At 38.2% G+C, this 23,101-nt stretch overlaps 1 protein-coding gene across 4 annotated transcripts in view; it reads left to right on the forward strand.

The window, feature by feature from the left end:
- The window catches only part of vps13a (vacuolar protein sorting 13 homolog A), a 345,233-nt gene that overhangs the window by 166,616 nt on the left and 155,516 nt on the right, over positions 1-23,101 (forward strand). For all 4 annotated transcript variants that reach the window (XR_012101939.1, XM_073070330.1, XM_073070344.1 and 1 more), the window contains exons 29-36: positions 1,938-2,097; positions 8,816-8,932; positions 12,306-12,409; positions 12,642-12,809; positions 12,977-13,272; positions 16,721-16,868; positions 18,077-18,227; positions 19,278-19,402. Coding sequence is in view for 3 of the 4 variants with exons in the window: in XM_073070330.1 (XP_072926431.1) it covers positions 1,938-2,097; positions 8,816-8,932; positions 12,306-12,409; positions 12,642-12,809; positions 12,977-13,272; positions 16,721-16,868; positions 18,077-18,227; positions 19,278-19,402 (1,269 nt within the window). In the remaining variant the exon portion in view is untranslated. The remainder of the gene's footprint in view (positions 1-1,937; positions 2,098-8,815; positions 8,933-12,305; positions 12,410-12,641; positions 12,810-12,976; positions 13,273-16,720; positions 16,869-18,076; positions 18,228-19,277; positions 19,403-23,101) is intronic.

Raw genomic sequence — 23,101 nt, forward strand, 5'->3', positions numbered from 1 at the left:
TGTTTTTTCTCATATTTGCTTCATTTGGTTAAGAACCATATCAAATTTGAAAATATGACATGGATCAGTACTGTTAAGACTATTAAGTAGTTCCCTAGTATGAAATATTTGACTCGACCTGACAGTCTACTTTGTTTTGATCTTGCACCTTATGGTTTACCTGCCCTGCACTTTCTCTGTAGTTATTACGCTTTGTTCTGCATTGTTATGGTTTTATCTTGTTCCAGCTCAGTGCACTGTGTAATGATTTGAGATGTATGAACATTATGTAAGGCAAGCTTTTCACTGTAGCTTGGTACATGTGACAATAATAAAAACAATATCAGCCATTTGACTCCAATATCTGTGCTAACCATAATAATATTCTAATCCTTCTGCATGCACATAATTCATATCCCTCCATTCCCTGCATATTCGTACATCTAAAAGCAGGAACTGTGATGAAATATGCTGGAAAGTGAAGATGCCTCCTCTACGAAGTTAAATATTATGATAATTTCTGCTTCAAGTCCAGACAAACTGGGCTGGCGGTTCGTTTATATATACTGTGGATTGTGTTTTTCTTTCCGTTTTAATCATGAATTTTATGCAGGTTTTAGTATTATACTGTCTGGTTGGCATGTGTGAGATGAATTAAGGTATGTTTATGGTACATGTAAAATATATCGTAGCATTACAGCGAGTTTCCTTTCACTGCTTCCTTTCCCCACATCCTCAAAAATGGATCCTCAGAGAGGGATCCTCTGTTAGTGATTGATTTGGAGGAGCTCATTGGGGAAATAAAATATAGTATGTGAGAAGATGATCAGAAGGGAATCCTTATGTTAGGGTGTTGATTACATTTTAATATAATATATACATCCTAATGAGCTTCTGTTTCTTCATGGTTGCATGTTCATCTTTCTTAACCTAGTGACCACTTGCACTGCCCTTTCCAGCAGCAGAGGAAAAATGGGGAGCAAAAAATGATATGAAGACAGACCTTTTCTGGTTGTTGTGTCACTGAGACCAACTATCTTGGGGACTTCAGGGCAAAGTTTGAGCTAAACTGTCAATGTTCTCTTTGTGAAGCAATGCATGATTTCTTGCAGCAAGACAAATATATGTTGCAAATACTATTTGTGCTACACAAATACTAAGAATAAGTATTCAATCATTGGTCTCTACAGAATACATTTGAGATACTTTCATACATTGTTTTAATCTGGGCAGAAATTGGCCAGCTTTTTCTTAATTGAAGTTGTCTTTTTTACTTGTAGCATAAAATACAAATCTGTCTAAATTGGAGATGTATGGGGGCATGGTTGCTGCAACTACAGGATATTAGGATATCTTCAAAGTGTTACTGTGCAGGTTTTAATCAAACTACAGTCCATAAAGCTACACTCAGGTCTCAGAAGATTTGATAGTGCATTTATAGAGATGCTCCTGCTCTCAGAACAGTAGGCTGCTGAGCTAACCTGAATATATAATGATTGCCGTAATTTGCCATAGTAAAGGGGCAGAATGACTGAAACATGGATCTCACTTCATCTGACTAGTTATAGTAGAACTTCACCTGAAGCCTACATTTGATCTGAGCTCCCATTGATGGTACATCTTGGATTAATATTTCTATACCATATTTTATGGTGCAAAAATGCATAGTATTTACCTATGCGTGGTTGGGAATTTGAGGAATACGTTTTAGTTATAACATGAGCTTCACTATCTGCTTAGCTATATGATATTTTTTTCAAGAATTTGTGGAATGCAGTATAACAAGCTTTGATATTTTCTGTACAAAAATGTTATGACAAGCATCGATGAACACTGTTGGAATTAAATTTGCTTGGGGATGAGTCATGTTTTAAAGTTCACTTTTTTCCATCTATACAGTGGAGTGGACTTAGAAAATTAAAATTGGAATTGTCCTTTGTTATTATGTTTTATTTTAGGCAAACATTTCTTCTCTGGATGTCCATTTACACACTGAAGCACTGCTGAATTCTATTAATTTCCTGAAGAGTCTTGTACCACATTCTGAAAGCAAGGTCAGTTCAGATGAACAAGTCCCTGCCATTGAGGAGAAAAAGGCCTTCACAAAGAAAAAATCATGTAAGAAATAGTCATTTGCTTTTAAATTTTGCTGAAGGACATATCTGTACTTTATTTCAAATAGCATCTGGATTGCATTATCAAATATGCCAGTACTTAACAATTATTTTGTATATTTCAGTCAAAGTATTGAATGACAGTAGATTTAACCAGAAAAGATGTAACAAATAAGACCACTCCTCTCCTGGTTATGTACAGTAGTGTGCAAAAGTCTTAGGCACATTTATATAACTAGGGTGCCTAAGAATTTTACATAGTACTGTATTTGTCAACGTGAAGCAGAGAACGAATTTGTAAATCTGGTGAGAGCAAAGGATGTTGGGTATGACAGGGATGGAGCGCTAGAGGAGGGGTATGGGACAGCTGGCAGAGAAGGAGGGCCAGGGGCAGAGGATGGTGTGGGTGCAGAGACACCAGGCAAGGTTATTTCATTCCAAAAATACTGGTTTATTGATCATTACAGAATGTTTCTCTGGTGCTTCCTGTGCACTCCCATCTCCCTTTCCCAAGTGTGATTCCCTTCTTCCTGCCCCCTTCCCACTCTCAGTCCATAATAGAGGCACATACCCGAATCAGATTTATCATCATTCACGTATGTCATAATTTTTGTTGTGGCAGTTGTACAGTGCAATATATAAAATTATTACAGTACTATGAAAAAAGTCTTAGGCAACCTAGCTATACGTATGTGCCTAAAACTTGCAAGTATTACGTACCCCGTAACTGGGTCACTTACCAGCAAAGATAGAGAGGTCCGTTGAAGTCTGATGGTACTATTTTTAACAGTATTTATTGGTAAAAATACACAAAAATAATATCAATGCAAACATACAGATGATTTACGTTGTCAATACTAACTCTAAAAGTGCGGGTATAATAATAATCAATAAGAAATAAGCTCTGTCGTTGTCTAGGGGATAATGTATTGTCCGATGGAAATATAAAAGTCACTTTAGTTCATTCAGGCTGCAGCTTTTGGTTGGAGTCAAGAGAGGGATTTTTGAAACTTGCCAGCTTTTCCTTTTTATGATGTCGATCCTTTGAAATTTCGTTGGTAGTGGTCTCTTCTTTAGCTAAACCGTCTTCCGTGGTAAGGCCCGCCAATTCCGAGGCAAATGGAAAAGGACGCACGTGGGCCTTCCACCGGCTGTCGCTATTAAAAGCTGTCACAGGATTTCTAGCGTTTCTCCTGGTGCGTCTAAAGGGGTTGTTCCCCAGACCCTCTTTTATCCTTACTCACGGGGTCTCAGATGTCAGTCAGGTTGGGATGATGCAATCATGATGCAATGACCAGCCCACTCTGGTCATTCCCTGAGGGCTTCAATGAATAGTACAGTACTCAATACACAATTCCGTCTCCAAGAGACAATGGCCGGTATCCGTGGCTTTGTCTCGCTGAGGGCAGGACACACATTCCAAACCCTTGAGGATTCTCTCTCATTTCCTGAATTAATAGCGATCTTGCGATTCTCAAAAAGGAGGGGGCTACTTTGTACCCTTCGGCCCCTCAGAGTTGTGGCACATTCATAACACAAGGTACTGTATATCAATGTTTTCAGCTTGTGATCGGAACTGATGAAGCATTAGAAAACATGAGGAAATCTGCAGATGCTGGAAATTCAAACAACAACACACACAAAATGCTGGTGGAACACAGCAGGCCAGGCAGCATCGATAGGGAGAAGCGCTGTCGACGTTTCGGGCCGAGACCCTTCGTCAGGACAGCATTAGAAAAGTCTGTTTTTGTTGAAAAAGATAATGGAGCTGAGTAATTCGCCTCAATAAGTCATTTTGGAATTAATAATGGATTCTACTTGATCTATCTTAGAATTAATAATTATTTCTACTTGGTGTTATGGATTGTGTAAAAGTTTTTCGTAGGTTACAACTGGATATTGACAGGATGCAGAAATAGGCTGAGAAGTGCCCAGTGGAGTTAATCCAGAAAAGTGTGAAGTGCTACACTTTAAAAGATTGAACCTGATGGCAAAGTACAAAGTTAATGGCAGGATTCTTAGAAGTTTGGAGGAAGAGGGGATAGAACATAGAACAGTACAGCACAGTACAGGCCCTTCGGCCCACAATGTTGTGCCGACCCTCAAACCCTGCCTCCCATATAACCCCCTACCTTAAATTCCTCCTTAAATCTTGGGTTCCAAGTGCATAGATCCTCAAAATTGTCGTGTAACTTGTTAATACAGTGAGTAAGAAGTGTATTGGTATTTGTTAGTTGGGGAATTGAGTTCAAGAGCCACAAGATAGTGTTGCAGCACTTTAAAATTCTGGCCAGAAGGAAATAGTAGGAATAAAGGGAGCCTTTTCTGACTGGCTGCTGGTGGCAAGTGGTGTTCCACAGGGGTCTGTGTTAGGACCGATTCTTTTTGTAAATCAATGATTTGGATGATGGAATTGATGGTTTTGATGCAAAGATTAGATTGCAGCCGATATGAAGATAAGCGGAGAGGAAGGTAGTTTTGAGGAAGTAGAGGCTACAGAAGGACTTGAGACAGATTAGGAGAATGGGCAAAGAAATGGCAGATGGAATACAATGTCGGGAAGTGTATGGTCATGCACTTTGGTAGAAAAAATGAGAGTTGACTATTTTCTAAATAAAGAAAAAAATACAAAATAAAACTAAGGTGTAAAGGGACTTGGGAGTCCTTATGCAGGATTCTCTAAAGGTTAATTTCCAGGTTGAGTCTGGTGAGGAAGGCAAATGCAGTGTTAGCATTCATTTCAAGGGGACTAGAACATAAAAACAAGGATGTAATGTTGAAACTTTATAAAGCACTGGTGAGGCCTTGTTTGAAGTATTGTAAGCAGTTTTGGGCCTGTTACGTTCTGAAGCTGGAGAGGGTTCAAAGGAGGTTCACAAAAATGGTTCCAGGATTGAATGGCTTGACATTTAGAGCATTTTATGGCTCTGGGCTTGTATTCATTAGTATTCAGAAGGAAGGGGAGGGGTAACCTCATGGAATCCTATTGAATGATGAATGGCCTTGAAAGAGTGGATGTGAAGAGGATGTTTCCTATGGTGGGAGAGTCTAAGACCAGAGGATACAGCTGCAGAACAGAGATGAGGAATTTCTTTAGCCAGAGAGTAGTGAATCTGTGGAATTCTTTGCCACAGGCAGCTGTGGAGTCCAAGTTGTTATTGGTAGATTCTTGATTGGTCAAGGCATAAAGGGATACAGGGAGAAGGCAGGATATTAGGGCTGAGAGGAAAATTGGAACAGCCATGATGAAATGGCAGAGCAGATTCAATGGGTCAAATGACCTAATCCTACTCCTCTATCTTATTGTCTTAATGGTGTTATGATAAGAGGCATAGAATGAACATTGAGAGACTTTCTCAGAGTGGCAATGGCTAATACGTGAGGACATACTTTTAAAGTGATTGGAGGACTGGTAAATGCATGGAACACATTGCTGAGGTTAGTGGTAGAGACAGATAGGTTAGGGACATTTAAGAGATAAACACATGGATGAAAGACAAATGGGGGATTATGTGGGAGGAAAAAATTAGATTAAGCTTGCAGTAGGTTTAAAGGTTGGCACAACATTGTGAGCTAAAGATCCTGTACCAAGCTGTACTGCTTTATGTTGTATGCTTCCTTGTCCATGAGTCTTAGTACCACCAATTTTTAGCAATGAAGGCTTTTTTTTTAGTAGTGCTATGGCACCATGGAGTTTGGTAATATAAGGTTTCTGTGGAGAAGTTGTTGCTTCTCTTCAGTTTAGTAACATTGCCTTGTAACTGAGTTGCATAAATTGGAGAATATTGTAATCAGACTTTTCCTGGTGCATCTCATTTCTGAATTCCAAACATTTGGGATGCTCAGCATCTGTTGGTTAGTTTGCGTCCCCTTAAAGCAGGGGTTCCCCACCTGAGGTCCATGGACCCTTCTGTTAATGGTAACGGTCCATAGCATAAAAAAGTTTGGGAACCCTTGCCTTAAAGTATGGATGTGGGTTACATTTTTTCGCAAAATGTATTTGTACAATCGTCAATAGAAGAGATCTATTAGTTTCCAAAACATAGCCCTTGTGTGATCTCCCACTATAGGCTGATGGCCTATAATCTGTAGATTGGGAGACCGCTTCACCAAGTACCTATGCTCTGTCTGCCAGAAAATGCGGTATATCCCAGTGGCCACCCATTTTAATTCCACTTCCCATTCCTATTCCGACATGCCCATCCATGGCCTCCTCTACTTCCACGATGAGGCCACACACAGGCTGGAAGAGCAACACTATATATTCCGTCTGGGTGGCTTCTAACCTGATGGCATGAACATTGATATCTCGAACTTCTGGTAATGCCTTCTAGCCCCCCACCCTTCACCATTCTCCATCCCCTTTTCCCTCTCTCACCTTATCTCCTTGCCTGCTTATTGTCTCCCTCTGGTGCTCCTCCCCGTTTTCTTTCTCCCATGGCCTTCTGTCCTTTCGTATTAGATTCCCACTTCTCCAATCTCTTTTACCAATCAACTTTCCTACTCTTTACTTCAACCCTCCCCCTCCCAGTTTCACCTATCACCTGTGTTTCTGTCTCCCCCTCCCCCCACTTTCTAACTCTGACTCCTCATCTCTTTTTCTCCAGTCTGGATGAAAGGCCTTGTTCCAAAACGTCGACAGTACTCTTTTCCATAGATACCTGGCCTGCTGAGTTCCTCCAGCAGTTTGTGTGTATAATCTGTAATCTTTGCACAATGCAGTTTCTGCCTGATTACATCTGAACAAAAAACATCCAGTGAGTGGCCATTCTGTGGGCAAAAATGTCTTGTTAATGAGAGAGGTCAAAGCAAAATGGCCAGACTGGTTCAAGCTGACAAGAAGGTGACAGTAACTCAGATAACCACATCTTACACCAGTGGTGTGCAGAATTGCATCTCTGAATGCACAGTGCATTGAACCTTGAAGTAGATGGGCGACAACAGCAGAAGACCATGGGCATACTCAGTGGTTACTTTATTCCTGTCAGCTTGAACCTAGTAAAATGATCACTGAGTGTAGCTTTTAAAGGACATTCCATGTCAAACAATCCATAAGCATTAATTCAGTAGCTTAATGAAGTTTACAGCTCTAGATGTGCAACCAGAAAGATTAGTGCATTGATAATATATTACATAACTATAATGACAAATTCTGGGCTGAAATGTATCCATATTTTCATGAGTTTGGGTTATATTTAAATCAAATAGTGTAATTGCTAGCTGGTTGCAAGGTAATATAGAGAATTATAGAATCATACAGCATGGAAATTGACTGTTCTGCCCAGTTTGTCAAGGTCATCCAGAGTGCACTGGACTCTTCCAGATCATTGTGAACATCCAGTACTTGGTCTATAGTCCTCTGTGCCAACGTGATTCAAATGCTCAATTTGACACTTTTTAAACGCTATCAGTAACCCAGCTACCGGTAATATATCAGGCAGTTCATACCAGTATCTATGCCCTCTATGGATAAGGAAGGTCTCTCTGATAAAACTAGACATAGGTTTAGGATAAGGAAGAAGAGATTTGGAGAGGATATGATGGAACCAAATATAATACAATTACAAGTAACTTCCACTTTTCCTTGTACTCTTGGATTAAATCATAACAAGGCATTGTAGTTCAGCTCAACAAGAATGGGAGAAGTCTTAGATTTGGAGGAAATATGTAAGCAGGAATTACAGCACAGAAAAGTGGCAGTTTTTGGATGAACTAATGATTTGAGGATGGAAGATGGCAGACCAGCCACCATAACATTGAAGTGGTCACATTTGGAATTGAGAAAGTAGTGAAGATTTCAATAGTAGATAAACTGATGTCAGTGTTATAGGGGTCATTTTCATAAAAGAGAACATAAATAATATAAAACAATAAAAACAAGAATGCTTAACTTCTATGGGGAACTCAGAAGATACTGGGATGGGAATTGATGCTTTTCAGGGAGTTAAGGCTATAGTTCAGGTGAGTAAAAGCAATCCCATTGAGCTATCAAAGGAAGTGAACTGTTCGCAGAGGTTATGGTAGTTATCCATGTGAAGCATTTGAGCATTTTTAACAAAGCTTGAGAACAATTTTCAATGAATTTCTGATACAGTGAAATGACTATTAAAATTAATGTTGGAGATGGGCTTGTCCAAGGTTAGTTGGGTGCCTCTAGAGCCAATGAGACCATTCATAACTAAAATAAGATCTACTGAAATACTGACAATTTAAATTTCCTTTAGTTTACCAGCTACTGGGCATAAATGAGTTATCAGCTAAAACTGTGCCTTGCTGTACTTAGATCAAAGAGAAGTAAAATTGGAAATTGATTGTAACTGTATTATAATTTGGTTCATTTTGAATGATTCTGTTACGTGTATTTTATTCTATCGTTGATTGCTTCCTGTATTCCAGAAAGCGTCTCAGAGAAAAATAATATTTTTCTTGTCTCTGTTCTTTGTTACGGTTTCAAAATTATATTTTCCAAGAAGCCACATCCACGCACTGAAGATTTATGTAAAAATGATCTTGTCTCACAAGATTTCATCTCCTTTAGTTTGTAAATGTGGCACAAATATATCTTCTCATTATATCCCATCCTCCATTTGAGATTATAATTACCAGTTGCTCTTTATTCACTTGATCTTATTTTTTTGTTGTCACTGTACCCAAGTTACTTCTAGGTTATGTTTTGAATTGTTTATATTGCATTCTGCTACTTACGTTCTGCTTTTTTGCAGCTTCTAAAAAATCAACATATGATGATATGATCAACATTCATAGTTATGCAGAATTGGCGCTTCTGAAGATTTTCATCAGTGATCAAAGGAAAAGAATTGCAGAAGTAAGCATTGAAGGTAAGTAACCTTGAAAACATTTTCATGATAAATACAGATAATATATTTAGAATTGTAAGAGGTAAATTAGATTTCCTTTAAGGTTCAATGCAAAGTCTATACTGTGTTGTAACTTATATTTAACATATTTGTTGGTTTAGAATTTTAACACTCAGTTGCAGCTTTTGGATATTGATACCCAGCAGGGATCTAGGAAAAATAATTATTACAAATAAACTTCTTAAGGGACTTTAATGAGTGAATGGAAATATCAGAACATAGGTGATCATAGTGGGAAATCAATGATTTTTCTGCTTTTTTCATTCATCAGGTGCAGAGGAGTGCAGATGGGATGTAGCAGAGGTCAAGGGCTTAATTAAAGATCTCTAAAGTCCTTCAAAAATGTGCCTTTAATTCGGCCTTCTCCAACAAATATCATTGTTTTGTTCTACTAGTTTGTTATCTGCTTCTGAAGTGTGCTCCTATACATTTAAGTTGTTTTGTAGTGCCTTATTCTAAAAACTACTTATTTGTTAATGCAGGTTCAAATGTATTGTACTGAGCATTCATATGCAGGGTATAAGTGCCATGAAAATTAGCCTTTTGCAACAGCAGCACAGTAAATTACACACATAATAAACAAATTAGCAAACACTGAAATTGTATAAACTTGCACAATAAAATAAGCATAATGAAACAGTGCAATTTGAGGGAAACCAAAAAGAACCATTGTCCAAGGTAGTATTACTGTTTTTCGAGTAGCACTGGGGAAGAACTATGCTTTGTGGATCTTCAGGCTCCTGTCCTTGTTGTCTCCTGGCAAATGGCAGCAGTGAGAAGAGGGCATGGGCCAAATAGTGGGAGTCTGTAATGATTGGTATCACCTTTCTTTGACATTGTCTCTTGGTAATGTCCTTGATGGAGAGAGCTGTACCTATGATACAACTGGCTGAGTCCACCACTCTGTAGCCTCTTCTGTTCCTGCACATTGGAATTTCTATATCAGGTTGTAATGCAACCAGTCAGAATGCTTTCCACTGTACATCTGTAGAAGTTTGGTAGTGTCTTTGTCCATGCCAGATCTAAACTGCTCAGAATGTAGAGTTACTAGCATGCTCCCTTCATGATTTGTGCCCAGTGATGCAAATCCTGCTCAATTTACATTGTATATTCAAGCAATAGAATGGAATTTAGGTCTGTGGAAGTTGTAGTTAGTTCTCAAATGGACTCAGATAATCTACATGGGCACAACCCTCGCCACCATGAAGGACATTTCCAAGAGATGGTGCCTCAAGAAGGAGGCGTCCATTATTAAGAACCTTCACTATCTGCACCATGCCCTCTTCTCATTACTTTTGTCAAGGAGGTCGTACGGAAGTTTGAAGACCCACACTGAACAATTCAGGATCCACTTCTCCAGCAGATTTATGAGTGGTTCATGAACATGACCTCATTATTCCTTTGTCTTTGCACTGTACTGCTGTCACAAAACAAATTTCAGTGATTCTAATTCATGGTGTTACATACCCCGTAACTGGGTGTCTTACCAGCAAAGATAGAAGTGTCCGTTGGAGTCTAGTGATATTATTTTCAACAATATTTATTAGCAAAAATATACAAAATAATATCAATGCGAATATACAGAGAATATACGTTAACAATACTAAACCTAAAAGTGCGGGTATAATAATAATCAATAAGAATTAAGCTCTATCGTTGTCTAGGGGATAATGAATTGTCAGATAGAAATATAAAGTTCAGTTCAGTTCATGCAGGCTGCGGTAGTTGTTGGTCGCTGTGTTTCAATTGTTGGAGAGAGAGAGAGAAAACATGTAAGCAGTAACAGCTATTGTCTTGCCAACCTTCCTTTACGATTTTGATCCGTCGATGCGTTGTTGTTGTGGCCATTCAGGTATGACCCCTCCGTCCTTTAGCTAGACCGTTCTTCCGTGGTGGACTTGTCACCCAGGCAAGGGTGGACACACACACAAGCTCCCCACCGGCCTCGCTATAAAACACTGTGAGTTAAAATTTACCGACTCTTCGTTCGGTCTTCGATGTCCCACCCTGTCTCGTGGGTTTCTGATGCTCACTAGCGTTTCTCCTGGTGCGTCTGAGGGGTGTTACCCCAGACCTCACTTTTATCCCCACTCACGGGGTCTCAGGTGTCAATCAGGTTGGGATGATGTAACCCATCAAACCAGCCCACTCTGGTTGCCCCCTGACGGGTTTCAATGAATAGAACAGTACCAAGTAAACAATCCTTTTCCAAAAGACAATAGCAGTAATCAGTGGTTCCACTCCTCTTTTGTTAGTAGGAGCTATTCCACCATGGGGTACCTTTTAGCTGTGTCTCTCTCTCTCATTCTCTTTCATGAGCTGTTATCAATAACAACTGCCCTGGCAGATTTCCTTTTGTCTCTCTTACCTCCTTGTTAGCTGCATCGAAATAGTAGCGATTTGTGATTCTCCAGAAGGGGGGGGGGGGCATGGGCCACTCTGCACCCTTCTGCCCATCAGAGTTGTTCATCCTTCGTAACAATGGGAATTTAATCAGATTAGGCATACAAATACAATAGTCACAAATCCCATATCTTTATAATCATCTAGCTGGACAATGCTGCTTATTTAGTCTTAGCTCAAATTTTAGAGCTTCAGTGATAAGATTAACACACTCAGTGCTGGAGGATTAATGGGAGGGAAATGGACAGTTACTGTCTTGTGTTGAGACCCTTCTTTTGGACTGAAAAGATAGAAGGGAGATGGCCAGTATTGAAAGTTGTTCAGAGGGAGGTGAGGTTGGAGCAAAAGCTGTTGGGTAATAGATGAATCCAGGTGAGGGGAGAAGATAGGCAGCTGCAAGAAGGAGAAAATGGGATTGCTTTAAGAGCTGGGAGGTGATAGGTAGAAAATGGAACATATTAGGAGAGGACAGTGGACCATGGAATAAAGGGAAGGAGATGAGGGGAACCAGAAGGAGAAATGTGGTGGTGATTGACAAATAAAGGATATGGGAAGATGAAGATGAAGGGGGTATTTAACAGAAATTAGAGAAGTCAATTAATATTCATGTCATCACGTCAAAAGCAACTAAAGGGCAATATAAAGTACTATTACTTTAATCTGCATCTAGCCTGAACTTGGCAGTAAAGGAGGCTGTGGACAGATGTGTTGATGTGGGAATGGAAAGTGGAATTAAAATGTATGACTACTGGGAGATCCTGGCTGTTACAGCAACTGGAGTGCAGGGCGTATGGATATTATCTTAATGGATAAGGAAACATCCTAATCTATTCTTCTCTCATTCCCAGATATTAATGAGTGTATCTATTGTGTGAAAAATAATTTACCATTTTCACTTAATCTTGTAAAAATTTTAAATGTGCTTGGGTAGGTCTTGATGCTGTGGTGGTTTTGAGGAAGGCATCTACTGAAGTAACAACGAAACTAAAGAATATTGTAGTTTTGGATGCTGAAGAAAATGCACCATACAAGAAGGTATTTCAAAATGCTCTGTATTAAACTGTTTATTAACTTTGCTATTGAAAGACCAGACAGCTATGTTATGCATCCATTTATCGATTTTGAACACTGGATCATGTTTGTTTAAAAGAATAGGATGGACAGTTTTTGGGGTCTTAACTAGTTGGGCTTTTTTGACACTTTTCCTCTGCCTAATACTACAAATCTTTCTTAATACCACTTACTTTAATTTTTATTTAATTTTAAGGCTGTATCCCTTACTGGAAAAGAGGTCTTCAGCTTTAAAATGACTTCTTACGTGGATGCTACAGAAGGTGCTGCCTATACTGATCTGAATGTGGTTGATAATTCTATTAAATTGACTGTTGGCTGTATTCAAGTCATCTTTGTGAAAAAATTTGTTTCTTCATTATTGGTAAGGAAGTTCTGTGTTTATTAAAAGCTATATAGAATTCTGTCGTACACCATTTTCATTGTTTTAAACCATCTTGTTTTCATTGAAAGTGTGTATCATTTGAATTTTTTCGTATTATGCATGTTGTTTCTGCTGTTGACAATATATTGCACTTTTCTTTTGAAAAGGCTTTCATGAATACTTTCCAAACTGCCAGGGAAGCTGTGACTGAGGCAACTGTCCAAGCTGCTTCTGGAGTGAAGGATCTTGCAGAACGGAGCACCAGAATGTCACTGGATATTCAAATCAATGCACCTGTAGTTGTTGTTCCGCAGTCTCCTATTTCTGAAAATGTTGTTGTTGCAGATTTTGGTTTTATTATTATACAGAACAATTTCTCAATGATTAAACAAAAAGCTCACAACAATTTGCCACCAATCATTGATTCCATGAAAATATGGCTACGTGAGCTGAAATTATACAGGTACAGATTTATAGAATATTCAAAATATATAATACAATCACTACCTCCCTGTCATAATTATCATTAATATCTAATTTCTCCTTTTATTTCTTTACTTGTACATCAAACAATTACAATTATTTATGTTTACATTTCTTTGAGATGCAAAATTGCTGATATCCAATGAAATATTTTTGTTTTATTATCACAGTTACATTATTATATTACAGTATTATCAGAACCCTTTTGATGTTTCATTTATGTCCCCTCTAGGTCTTCTAAATTCTACTAGACGCAACTCTAGACTATTCAAACTTTTGTCACAATACTGCTTGTCTATTCCCAAGTATCAGTCTCATAAACCTAATGTGGACTGTGTTTATTGCTTCCCTGTACAAGGAGATCAATACTCAAAGACATGGTCTCTCTAATCCCTACGTAATGTGCATGACCTTCCTATTTTTATATTGCATGAGCAGAAGCATTCTGTTAAGTTTCGCAATTATTTATTATACCTGCTATTGTGTATCATGCATTAGGATACCCAGACTACAACAGAGCTAATATACAATTTTTTCCTGCCAAAACAGGTATTTTCACTTTTTGCTAGATTTTTGCTCATACACTTTCCCTGTTTGTATTCCTTTATAGCTTCCTTTCATCCTCCTTCCAAGCTTTTTTTTCCCATTTATCTTTCTGTTATTAAATTTAGCAATTATACCTTTTGGTATCTTCAAGCAGTTTCTATAAATTGTATAATGTTGAGGCCCCAGTACCAGTCACTGTGGTGTACCGTTTATGAAATCTTTCTCACTGCTTTGACAGATGTATTTTTGCCCACTGTTTCATAGCTGACTAATGTTCAATTCATGCCAGTATATTAGCATTTATGTTTACATTGGCAGACCATGTCTTGAAACTGATACCTTATTTTCCTTTTCTTTTTTCAATCTTTTTATTGATTTAAAAAAAAGTGTGTATGCAAACAGGAGGAGAGTATCTCTGGTATATATGTCAATAGCAGCACATACAGAAGGTAAAATAAACAATGTCAGAATCACACATAGTGTTGATCTACAAAGTATGAATTTGATATAGAATGTATAATTCTCCTCTTACCAATTTATGAAGAAAGGAAAGACTATTAGAAATTCTTATATAAAAGAGGGGGAAAAAGAACACTATTCTAAACAGAAAAAAGAGGACTGGTCAGTCCATCCTGAGAGAAAACCAAGAGAAGAGAGACTCTGATCAAATCCGAGGTTCTGAAAAAATAGCCTGAAGAGAATCAGCACAAAAATCAGATCATATGAAAATATTGAATAAAAGGTCACCAGATTTCTTCAAATTTAAAGGATGTATTCAATGTCCAACTTCTTATTTTCTCTAAACTTAAACAGGACATGATCGAGGAAAGCCAGTAAAAGGTGGTAGGAGGGTTAGGGTCCTTCCATTTAAGTAAAATGGCTTTCCTAGCCAATAAGGTTGAAAAGGCTATCATCCGCTGAGCGGAGGCAGGAATATATCCTGCTTCCAATGGAATAATTCCAAAAATAGGATATCTTACTTTCCACAATGATCTTTGTAACACCTTATCAAGTACCTTTTAAATATTGTGCACTCTTAGGTTCTCTTCCTTTCACAGTACATGGAACTAGTTCAAAGAATTTCTGTAAAACATGCATAATTTCTGTTAACAGGCTGACTTTGGTTATTTTTAATTTTATTCTGAGGTGCAATGCTCTACAATATGCTGTCATGTTGCAGCATTTTGTTAACGGTCACCATTTCAGGCCCAAAACGTCGACACTGTACTCTTTTCCATAAATGCTGCTTGACCTGCTGAGTCCTCCAATATTTTGTGTATGGAACTTCTGTTTTATATTTGTTTTATTATGCAACTTGTAATTGGCAAGATTTTGGCTTTCATTTTATAGAAAATATTGAAAATAAATTTCACTTGAGTGGATAAGCTTGAAGGTGAGCCTTACTGTGCCTTAGATACTGTCATAAAATGATTAGGATTGCATTGAATTCTCTCGTTTTGTAGTATCATATTGGGTGAAAATAGATTTGCATTTCTAAATGCCTATTTTACACTAACTACTGCCCATCCATCCTTTGTTTAGACAATTACTTCTACTTTTACACAGAAACATAGAAAACCTACAGCACAGTTCAGGCCCTTCGGCCCACAAAGTTATGCCAAACATGTCCCTACCTTAGAAATTACTAGGGTTACCCATAGCCTTCTATTTTTTCTAAGCTGCATGTACCTATCCAAAAGTCTCTTAAAAGACCCTATCGTATCCGCCTCTACCACCGTTGCCGGCAGCCCATTCCACGCACTCACCACTCTCTGCATAAAAAATGACAACAACTTACCCCTGATGTCTCCTTTCTACCTACTCCCAAGTACCTTAAACCTGTGCCCTCTTGTGGCAGCCATTTCAGCTCTGGGAAAAAACCTTTGACTATCCATACGACCAATGCCTCTCATCATCTTATACACCTCTATCAGGTCACCTGTCATCCTCCGTCGCTCCAAGGAGAAAAGGCTGAGTTCACTCTACCTATTTTCATAAGGCATGCTCCTCAATCTAGGCAACGTCCTTGTAAATCTCCTCTGCACCCTTTCTATGGTTTCCACATCCTTCCTGTAGTGAGGCAACCAGAACTGAGCACAGTGGGGTCTGACCAGGCTCCTATTTAGCTGCAACATTACCTCTCAGCTCCTAAATTCAATTCCACGATTGATGAAGGCCAATACACCGAGTCAACTTGTGCAGCTGCTTTGAGCATCCTATGGACTCAGACCCCAAGATCCCTCTGATCCTTCACACTGCTAAGAGTCTTACCATTAATACTATATTCTGCCATCATATTTGACCTACCAAAATTAACCACTTCACACTTATCTGGATTGAACTCCATCTGCCACCTCTCAGCCCAGTTTTGCATCCTATCAGTGTCCCGCTGTAACCTCTGACAGCCCTCCACACTATCCACAACACCCCCAACCTTTGTGTCATCAGCAAACTTGCTAACACATCCCTCCACTTCCTCATCCAGGTCATTTGTAAAAATCACGACGCATAAGGGTCCCAGAACAGATCCCTGAGGCACACCACTGGTCACTGACCTCCATGCAGAATATGAGCTGTCTACAACCACTCTTTGCCTTCTGTGGGCAAGACAGTTCTGGATCCACAAAGCAACGTCCCCTTGGATCCCATGTCCCTGACTAGCCTAACTTTAAATTAAGCAATATACTTTAGGAACTGGAATTGTTGCTGTGGCTTACCTTGGTTGAAGTCAATATTGAATAGGTTAATTCATGGATGTCATGGAAAGATTTATGATAATGCAGGATATCTAAAGATAAATGCATGCTACTAATGTATTCTGTTACATAATTTTAAGAGCAGGCTGGTTTCATTTCTCTTTCTGAACATTCCAAATTTATCAGGACAATGTATGTGGATGGGATTTTTCTCTCTGAAATTTCATTGCTTCGGCCTGTTAACCTGGAGGTTGTTGTTGACCGTAACTTAGCTGCAGATTGGTACCATGAAATTCCAGATATTAAAATTCTTGGAATCTTAAAACCTCTGCATGTAAGTATATTTATATTGAAATGTTTAGCTAGATTTTATAATGTAATACAAATTACCAGCAGTCTGAAAATATGAATACATTTCTATTTTTATATTAAATTATTTTCTTAGTCATCTAATACACAGCTAGACATTTTCATCTTTGATGAGCTTTGCAGTTTGATTCTACAACACTAATTGTATTTTCCACGCAGCCTTACTTGTGGAGAACAGCATAGTGCAATTTTCTAATGCAAATATGAGGAAATCTGTAGATGCTGGAAATTCAAGCAACACATACAAAATGCTGGTGGAACGCAGCAGGCCACATATTTTAATTCCACGTCCCATTGCCATTCTGATATGTCAGTCCATGGCCGCCTCTACTGTCAAGATGAAGCCACACTCAGGTTGGAGGAACAACACCTTATATTCCGATATTCCGTCTGGGTAGCCTCCAACCTGATGGCATGAACATTGATTTCTCTAACTTCTGTTAATGCCCCTCCTCCCCTTCTTACCCCATCCCTTATTTATTATTCCCCCCTTTTTCTCTTTTTTTTACCTTCTGTCCCTCTCACAATCACTCCTTGCTTACTCTCCATCTTCCTCTAGTTCTCCCCCCTCCCCCTTTCTTTCTCCCTAGGCCTCCTGTCCCATGATCCTCTCCCTTCTCCAGCTCTGTATCCCTTTTGCCAATTAACTTTCCAGCTCTTAGCTTCATCCCTCCCCCTCCTGTCTTCTCCTATCATTTCAGATCTCCCCCTCCCCCTCTGACTTTCAAATCTCTTACTGTCTCTTCTTTCAGTTAGTTCTGACGAAGGGTCTTGGCCCGAAACGTTGACTGTACTTCTTCCTATAGACGCTGCCTGGCCTGCTGCATTCCACCAGCATTTTGTGTGTTGCTGGTGCAATTTTCTTATTGATTTTGCTCTAAAGTAATCATTTAAAGAAAGTTATCATTTTACAACTTTTGTAAAATGACAACTGAACATATCAAAATTATATATGAATGATACTGATTCAGATGCACATTTTCTTTAAGAAAATTAGTAATATGTATGTTTTAAAACAAAATATCACTACTAATTTTATTCTGCGCATAAATGAGGTATGAGTATTGTCTTTCTATTGAAGGAATAGTTTAACAATACTCTTAGGCAATTTGCCCTTTGTAAATAACGTATATTTGGAAAAAAGAACAGCAAATATTTAATATATTTTCATAGGTTGTACTCAGCCAAGAAGATCTGATCATTATTTTGAAAACTCTCAATGAAAATTTGGGTGATAACTCAGTTGACTCTGTGGCTGCACAAAGTGATAAAAAGAGAGATCATTCGGGCAATGAAAAAGGAAGTCCTTCGCAAAATTCTGCAGGTTGGTTATTTTATTATTGTGTTGCTGTTGAAGTAGCGCTTCAATTTTCTTTGATTGAGCCTTGATTAGAACCCTTGGATAGAATTGTTGTCATTTTCCAACAGTTATCTACCAAACAAAAGAAATAGGTAATAATTTAGCATCTGTAATAGAAATGTTAGTTAATGATTCACACACTTACTTTTGTTCCATATGATCTTTATATCATGATATTTTAATTGCTTTATCCTTATGTGTTCCCCATATTAGAACTTGTATACCTATAGACTTAGAAATTACCACATTTGTACTGGTTTAAACCACCTGCTTGAGATAAAAAGAGATGATTTTACTCAGTTAAATTATAAATAATGTACTAAAATAGGTCAATTGAAATAGCTTTGGACCCAATTGTTCCTCAGTTCACCAAACCATAGCTGATGCAATGAATATCCCTAACTAACCAGGGATTGAGTAAAATCTATGAATCATTACTTGTGCCCAACTCATAAACCCTTGCTGATGGATCTCTTGTATTTTAAAGATTATTTTCTTTTATCTTGTGTGTTCTTGGGACTTTCTTACAGAACAATGTTAAATTATTTTAATGACCTACAGTACATACCATCTATAAATTATAACTAAATCCTTCATTTGGACTCTTACTTTAATTCTCAAAGTCAAGAGTGGGTTTCTTTTTAACCAACAGAACAAATGTAGAAATGTGAATTCTAAATTGGCACAGCATTCAATAAATAGAACTAATCATTCTCACAACAAAAAGTTACAATCTAAGCTCTAGACTTTTGCTAAATCTCGTTGTACGTGCGTCAAGGATGCTAAAATAATTTATGGGAGACTGCTCCAAGAACATCTCTATCCTCAAAGATGGCAAGGGCCAGCAAATGAGTGCTGACGACAAGGGTATTGAATTTGTGATATTTAGCCATAATTGCTCAGCATCTAAGCTTTTTCTTGTGATCCCTAACATCATTTTACTTCTAATTGGAGCTATCAGACTGCAATGGAAAGCCAAAGCAATATGTGCTGTCACAATTATTTTTCTCTTAGGAAGAACTGTGGTAACTGCTGCTGTTGTGGAAACACAAAAACCTGTGAAACTTAAGACAACATTGAAATTGGACTTTAGTTTGGATGAGCTTTCTTTAATCCTCTACAGTCAACCTTTAAACCCGGTACTACATTTTTTTTGTATTGGCAATATCTTAATGTCTGCAAATTTTTAAAAAAATCTGTACATATATTCCTGAATTTATTGAATGGTTACAGTCTTGGAATGCAATTTGTGAGCAAATTGCATACTTTTCATAACCAAAATAAAATTTAGTTTTTAAATAATCTCATAGTTTGTAAAGTAATGGTTTTATGTCTCCTGTTAAATAGTTACTTAAGAGATGTGTTATTACAGATTTGATTTGTTGTGATCAGTAATTAACAATTAAGGTTTCAGCATCTGGAGCTGGAAAAACTTTAACGTAGCACAATCCTAAATATTGTAGCTAAGTGCCAAATATTAAGAGTTCTTTGGTGTAGGTGGTGGTGTACTTTTAAGACCCTCAGAGTTGCAGAAAAAAAATAGGCATTTTCCCTTGCTTGTAGCTTATACCATAGAACATTGAATATTACAGCACCATTTAAGATCTTCAGCCCACAACATTGTGTCAACATTTTAACCTTCTCTTAAGATCAATCTAACCCTTCCCTCCCACAAAGCTCTCCATTTTTACTTATCACCCGTGAAGGGAGTCTCTTAAATGTCCGTAATATATCTGGTGTATCTGCATCAACCACCACTCCCAGCAGCGTGTTCCATGTATTCCCCACTCTGTATTAACAAAAAATTAATTCTGGCATCACACTCTCCATGCTTCAATCACCTTAAAATTAACCCCTTCGCATTAGCCATTTCCCTCTGGAAAAGGGTGAAAGGGTAACCAGAATAGGGAAAGGATAAAGAGAAACTACTGGAAGTTGAAGAAATCAGTGGTCATTCCATCAAATGGAAATGAGTTGTTGCTCCTCCAATCTGAATTTGGCCTCATCGGTAGTAGACCATTGACAGACGTGTCAGATTGGGGGACTGGAAATTGAATTGCAATGGATAGCCACCAGGAGATCCTCCTTCTCTTTGATCTAAGAAAAAAGCTAAGAACTGTCAAGCGTGATTTCACTTTCCTTTGCTGATTTTAAAATGACAGTATTTGACAAAGCTGCCACCCCACCCTCCTCCCCAAACTGTGTCAAGTCTCACTGATGTAGCAAAGGCCACACTAGGCACTCCAAATGTATTCGGTGACCTTAATAGACTCGCAGGCAAAATGTTACCTCACATGGAAGGAATAATTGTTTGAGGCCCTGAATAGTGGTGAGGGAGGAGGTGTAAGGGTAGGTGCAGCACTTGTCACAGTTTCAGGGATACATGCCGGGAGAGAGAGCAGTGAGGAGGGACAAATGGATGAGGGAGTCATGTAGCAAGTAAATCCTTATGGAAAGTGGAGGTGGGGGGGAAATGAAGGGAAAGGTGTGGTTAGTATTAATCCTATTGGAATTGTGAATGTTACGGAGAATGATGTGCTAGGTATGAGTCTCTTGAGTTGTTAAGGACAAGGGGAACGCTATACTTGTTATGGCAGTGAGAAGATGAGGTGAATGCAGATGTATGGGAAATGAAGGCGATCTGGATGAGGGCAGTATCTGGAATTTGATGCAAAGGCTAGCGGAAGCAAACCTTTCAATGGGAATTGAGTAGGTTTTGAATTTTCAGAGCTGCAGTTTTTTTAAAAGCAGGAGAATATAAGTGAATAGGTTTAATTTTTATTTGTTTAGATATGCAGCACACTAACAGGCCCTTCCAGACAATGAGCCCATGCAAAACAATTATACCCATGAAACCAATTACCCTACTAACCCATGTCTTTTTGGAATGTGAGAGGAAATAGGAGCACCCTGAGGAAACCATAGTCACAAGTTGCGTAATTGGCTTTTAAGGAAGCAGAAATAGCAGGTGGTTGAGAAAAGGTGTATTGGAATTTAATACAACTAATGACTAGATGCTCAAGAAAAACAATAAGATAGGTAAGAAAAATGGCATAACAATATTTTTGAAATCAGCAAAGGAAAATGAAATCATGCTTGTCAATATTTAGATTTTTCTTTGAGAATCTAAAATGAGAATAGGTAAAGGTAAGACAATGTATAGTGTATATTGGGGTTTCCAGAAGATAATAGAATGATGACTACACAAGATTAGGCTTCAAAAAATCAATGTTAAGAGAATTAGTTAATAGATGGGTGGAGGAATGGGCAAGTCTTTTTCAAGTTAGTGAGTTGTAGGGTGGGGTGAATTGAAGTCTATATTGAGGCACAGGTATGTGTAATTAAGTATAATGTAAAAAGATTTAAAGGTTGTTAATCTTTTGGATTTCTGTACTGCATTGAGCTATAGTCCTTTTGTTACTAAACACTTTCAAGGCTGAAACATTTTTCAAGCAAAGGGAATTAAGGGTTATGAGAATTGTTCTTGAAAGTTGACTTGAGACTAGAGAGCAGGGCAACCGTGACCTTATTAAAAAGTAAAGCAAGCTTGAAAATCTCTTCTGCTTCCTGTTCTTGGTTTTACAGCACTGAAAAGCTTTTTTTTTGGCTCACTAAATCTTTGAAGGCCCTTTATTAGTCTCATTCTCCAATCTTCCCCTGTAGCCTTGCAATTGGTTTCTCTTGAATATCTATCTGAGTCCTGATTGTGTTTCCACATCCTTGCAGATGACAAGTTCTCGATCACAACTACTCTTTGCATGGAGGGTTAAAAACACAGTTCCTCATATCCCACAAGAATCTTTGTTTTGAATTTTAAACCCATGACTCATTGGCTTTAAACCAGTCTCCCTCTATTTATTACAGCTAAAGTAGTCAATATCATGTATCAAATTTGACCTTTTTTCAGTGCTGCAAGGATACATACCACGAGCTTCAGTCTTATTCTGTTCTCCTTTCTTATCTCTTATTTTCTAACATTGAAGACTATTGATGCTGCTTCCTACTCGAAAGGGAAAAAATTGAAGTTTCTTCTGTTCCTAACTGTTTTCCCCTGTTTTATGTGGTTCATTTTAACTCTTCCCTTTTCCAACTTTTCTACCTCCATATCAAGAAATACATTTAGAACTGGTCATCACAAACTCACTGACTTTCAGTTATCCTGATGACACCTACTTGCACTAAGGCTTCCTATTTGGAGCCTAGTTCATCCTTCCTGTTCCTCTAGCTCCGTCACATCTGTTCTGATGATACTATTCACACTAACACTTTCAAGATCTTGTTGGAAACTGCTCTTTTTAATAATACTTTTTATAAGATTTGTGCTTTTTAACAAACTAATGTATTTTACACATTCACTAGCAGGAAGTGGAATAGCAGCTAAACGTAGTTCATCACCCATCTATTTTTTTATTGGCTAAGTATTAGCACATTACCCATGTGATGTCATTTTAAATTATGTAGCCTATTACCTAGTTTATTCTCTATCTAAGGGATTTCTCTTATCTATATGTGATGGATTTTTCAGAGGGAGCAATTTGGCTCCTTTATTCCTTTTGTCTTACACCACTCATTTAGTTTGCTTTGTATTAGTAGGTTTGTTAGTGCAATATTCCCTTTAATTGCTAGGAGACACTAGCCTTTTATAGTTCAGAAAATGAAGGAACATTTATAGTGGCAGTAGTGGAAATGGCTGAATCTACTACCCTCTGCAGCCTCCAGCAATTTGTTGGAGCTTCCATACTCGGCTGTGATGCAACCAGTCAGAATGCTCTGCACCGTACGTCTGTAGATATTTGCCAGGAACTTGCCTCTGATCACCCTTTCCATCGCTAACCTCT

The sequence above is a fragment of the Hemitrygon akajei genome, chromosome 2 (assembly GCF_048418815.1).
Source record: "Hemitrygon akajei chromosome 2, sHemAka1.3, whole genome shotgun sequence".
Classification (NCBI taxonomy): Eukaryota; Metazoa; Chordata; class Chondrichthyes; order Myliobatiformes; family Dasyatidae; genus Hemitrygon; species Hemitrygon akajei.